We start from the raw sequence: 4,529 nt of genomic DNA on the forward strand, positions 1-4,529 counted from the left end.
TTATACTAATACTAGCCATAATACTATTGTTGCCTTTGATTTACAGGTGAGAAAACTGCGGCTCAAAGAAAATATCTGGCCCATGATCCTATAGGTAGTAGAGGGCACACACAGTCTTGACCCCGAGTGTATGCTCTGATTTCAGATGTACACAACATTGTAGTGTGTAGTCCACAAGGATATTTTCATTACCTTTCAAAGTCAAATACTAGAATAATCACAATTATAACTGCAGGGACTAGTGTTTTAAATAAACAGCGTATATATTTCCTGGCAGATGATCTCAATGTTATAAGGAGATACTGGAAAACAGAGAAATGAACCCAAAATCTAGGGGTTCAGCTATTGTGACTCTGTGTCTTTCTCCAGACACTGGAGTAAGCACCTTCCCCTGTGGATTTTTTTACCCATCTGGGCACAGGGAAGGTTAGAGTGTGGACGTCACCCCTGCAATGCCCAGTCATCCATCCTCCCATCCAACAGTGCAAGGGCCATCACCTTCTTCCTGGAGTTTTTTCTTTGCCCAGGTCTGAAGGTCCCTACGGTGACGGCCATAGGATCCAATGCCTACTTTGGTGGGCTCGAAGTCTTCCTCCATCATGTCCCCAAATTTGTTCAGCGTATCTGCCAGATTATCGGTCACACAGGTGGCCAAACGGCAGTCTCTCTTCTGGACAGTGATGCTGATTTGTAGGGTGGAGAAAAAGAGAGGATCTGTCCATGAGAGGTTGGGGGCAGCAGGTGGCAGAGCCTGCCTCATGGGACCATCATGGTAAAATTACTCGTACTTTTCTGAGAAGCACCAATTAACCGTAAGTCTTTCACCGAAACCCAATTATCACCGCAGAAAATCACAGGGCCGATACAGAAAATGCCACAATCACTCCGCTAGGCATTCTCAGAAACCAAAAGGTGAGGCTTGGGAACAGGCCATGAACACAGAGCTATAACAGCCCATCTTTTCTATACAAATACATTAAAAATCAACCAAGGCTTATGAGACTAGAGAGAATTATGGTGCCATTCCCTATCCAATCTCAAAGACTATCTAGAAGCCACATCCCATTCACGGGCAGCAGGTACTCCTTAAAAGAAAACAAAAAACCCCTGTCTTACCAAGAGTTTAAGCATTGAGTCGCAGAGGTGCTCGCCAGCTCCTTAGCACACCTGTTCTTGCTATCTGAGGTTGGTCACAGGGACCACCCATCACACCCTGTGTCCAGCTATCCTGGAGCTCACACTGCTGCTAAGCACCACAGATCCCTGAATCCATAAAGCCTGGGACGTGGACCAGAGCAATAACCACCACAGTTCAGTGCTTTTTACAAACACACTTATATTCTCCAATGACAAGCACATTCAGAAAAAAAGACTATGCAGCTGTGTTCTGAAATCCTCAGGCACTCACAGGATGACACTCTCCCTCTCTCATCTCTTCCTGGGAGATTCTCTTTGGGTCTGTAGGTCCTGCTCTCTCTCCTCCCCTCTGAGGTTCCACATGTCCACTGCCACAAAGAAAGCCACTGACACCAGCCCCCAAAAACAACAGAGAGGACCATGTACAGCAGGTTATAGGAAGGAAACAAGAAAGGAAATTAGACTAGAAAGTGGAGGGAGGCATTTGGCAGCATGCTTGAGGATGCCACCATGAGGGTCATGGTCTGTCTCTGAGGCGCTGGCCAGGACTCTTCTCTATCCAGGCACTCTGACTCCTATTGCAGTCTGAGGGAATGTATGAAACCTGTTGAGGTCCTGTGTATATGTGCCGAACACACAGTACTCAGATTGCTGCACCACTTAGCTTTGGAGATGTCCAGGCTACAGGGAAAAAACATGCCAGGTGATATCATGAACTGGTTTTGCCCCTGTGGTTGTCACACAGAAAGTTAGACCAGTGAGGAGTCACATAGAGCCAGGGCAGGAGGGGCAGGCAGTAAGGTGGCTCCCACATCTTCCATTAGTTGAACTCAGAGGCATGCTCAGTCAGGGCGGAGTGGGGAAGGGCTGTGGTGGGGAAGGGGTGACCTTTCCTGACCTTCGTCATGCTGCTCAGTCCTTCATGCTAGGCAGAGAGGTTGTCGGGGCAGATGCAGGTATGACCCGTGACTCTGCCCAGGCAGCGCCAGGGCCAGAGCAGGGGCTAGTGTGTGCTCCTAGCTCAGGGTGCACGGGAGGCGGACTAAGGAAGGGTGCTCTCCCCAGCCTGTGACCACATGCACGTCTCCACAGATCCTACACAGCTAAAGGCCCAGGACTACCTCAGGCACTGTTCTACCTGAGCCCACCCTCTGCAAGGCCTTGGGCTTCCCCTGGCAAGTGTGCAGTGAAGGCTCCTTGCAGGTGTGAGAGAATGTCACGTGCAGGTTAACAAGGTGCAGTCAAGTTTCTAAAATCTCCTGAGCTATATGCGGTCCATCGTCTGGCTTCACATTTACCAATCCTAACCCCTCCAAGGCTGGGAGGACCTCTCAGTGCTGCCAGACCAATTTCCAGAGTGAGTGATTCCACACCTTCCCCAACAGCTTTCAGAAATGGATGTTTTTACATGTGATCTAACCATAGTCTCTCCACCTGACTTCTGTCTTCAGTGCAGCCTGAGAACAGCTGGGCCCCAGGATGAGGTGAACAGTGACAGCCCACTGGCCACCTCTCCAGCTGTGTTCTCTCCTACCTATCAGGATGTGCCTGCCTGGGCAGGACTGGAGGGAGGGCATGCCCTGTGCTGGGCAGGTGCGGAGACTCACCTGGGGCTCTGTGTCTCCTGCTCCTGCTCAGTGGCCATCCTCCTCATGGAGTTCTTAATCAATGCAGCCTGTAGGAGGTCTCCTTCTTCCTTGTTGAGTGAAGCATGCTGTTCAGGGTTCTCTGGGATAGAACTGGAGAGGAGAAGCAAACTCAATAGAGGCCCTGAGCTACTGGGTACCCCCTCCCCAGGATAAGCAGCCAGGTGCCTGGATTCTGCCACTTTCCCTGACGATGTGGCCCCCTCACCCCCCAGTAGACAGGGCACGAGGCCAGTGGCTTTCCAAAAACAGTGCTTCCCCAGGAGTCAGGCTCTGGTGTAATGAAGAAATGGTCTGCTCCATACAAATCATGTAGGCTTGTGAAAGGTTAAAGTTTCAGAAAATTTGTGAGCCTAGTGTTAAATACAACCAATATTACAGATTAAATGATAATATTTACAAGTAGCGCTAAGCTAAGAACGGTTTCAGTTTAATAAATGTAATTTGTACTAGAGTAAGAAAGATTAACAGATCACATCTCAGGTTTAATAACTACAAATTTATTGGCAAAATAGTAGCAGGTTAAGATGCAAGTCATTTCTGAGGTCATGGTTGAATTAGGCAAAAAAGGATGGCTAAAGACAGAAAGGTTTGGTAAAAAGCAGAAACATTGTGTGAGACTCATGAACACTATGAAATATGCAGTAAAGAGTATTGTATGTCATCACTGTTGTCAGTTAAGGACTACACATCCTTAAATCAGAAAAAATATACATTGCCCTGCCTGCCCCCCAGCCAGTGATAAACTTTCAGCACACCACCCTGCAGAGCACAGATTGGTTAATGCCAGGAGCGTTGTGTGCGCCTGGCAGAGCTGCCTTACCTGAGTGGAGCTGCCTGGAAGATGCCCACTTGGTACAGGACCAAGAAGCCAAGAGCCAGGAAGGGGGAAAGCTTCCAGAAGCGCATGATGCGTCTGCAAGGGAAGAGTCACGTGACCATCGCCCCGGCTCAGAGTCCTGTGAGCCCACACACCTGCACTCTGCCCTGCCTTCTGCAGGTAACTCCCTGGCTCCGTGGCTTCAGGCTGCTCACTTCCTTTCCCCTCACTGTTTTGTGTTTTGTTTTTTCCGTATCAGCGAAGTGGCATGCTGGGAGATCCGGTGAGCCTGCAGTATGCATGGTTTAGCAAAAGTGCAGGAGCCACTGGAGCGGGACAGCTGGGTGATGAGGTCTCAGTGCACAGCCGCCCTCCCTGCCAACCCCGCTGCCTGTCACACACCTGTTGTCCACGTCTCCACCGAGGACAGTCACCGAATGCCCTGTCACCACAGCTGCCCCAATAGAGCAACCCAGAGCTGTTGCTCACACCTACAGGTGTATGTGGGAGAATGCAGGTAGAGAGGGAATACCTCTGCGCCTGGAATCTCTGAGAAACTGAAGACCAAATTGTACTGCTCAGCCGCTCCGCACTTGGGCAAAGAGTGCCCTGTGAGAACCAAGCTTAGCACAGTGTTAACTTGGGACCCAGGACCTCAACTGAGAAAAAAGCTCCCAGAACCCGCAACGGGGGTTTTCCTTTAATGGCTGCCTGCCCACGTCTTAGCACCTATTTGCCACCCACTTGTGCTGGGACAAGTTCTGAACCAATTTCGCGAGGCACGAGACCTAGTCCGCGAGTGCAGTCTGCAGAAAGTTACTTCTGCGTGCTGCTCCGCGCGCGGTCCTGGGGAACTCCAAGCATCAGAGACCGGCGTAAGCACGCGTGCAGGAAGAGGCAGGGAGACGAGCGGCTCTGCGCGGGAA

The 4,529-nt window shown here is 50.3% G+C and overlaps 1 protein-coding gene across 1 annotated transcript; it reads right to left on the minus strand.

The window, feature by feature from the left end:
* Nucleotides 1–1,692: 1,692 nt before the first annotated feature.
* LOC308503387 (calcitonin-like) lies at nt 1,693–3,692 on the minus strand (the record flags this gene model as incomplete). Its single annotated transcript, XM_081062696.1, is given in 4 exon segments — nt 1,693–1,778; nt 1,781–1,818; nt 2,745–2,876; nt 3,607–3,692. Coding segments are annotated over 4 exon segments (342 nt in total).
* Between the last annotated feature and the right edge of the window lie 837 nt (nt 3,693–4,529).

Source organism: Rhinolophus hipposideros, assembly GCF_964194185.1.
Source record: "Rhinolophus hipposideros genome assembly, chromosome: 10".
NCBI lineage: Eukaryota > Metazoa > Chordata > Mammalia > Chiroptera > Rhinolophidae > Rhinolophus > Rhinolophus hipposideros.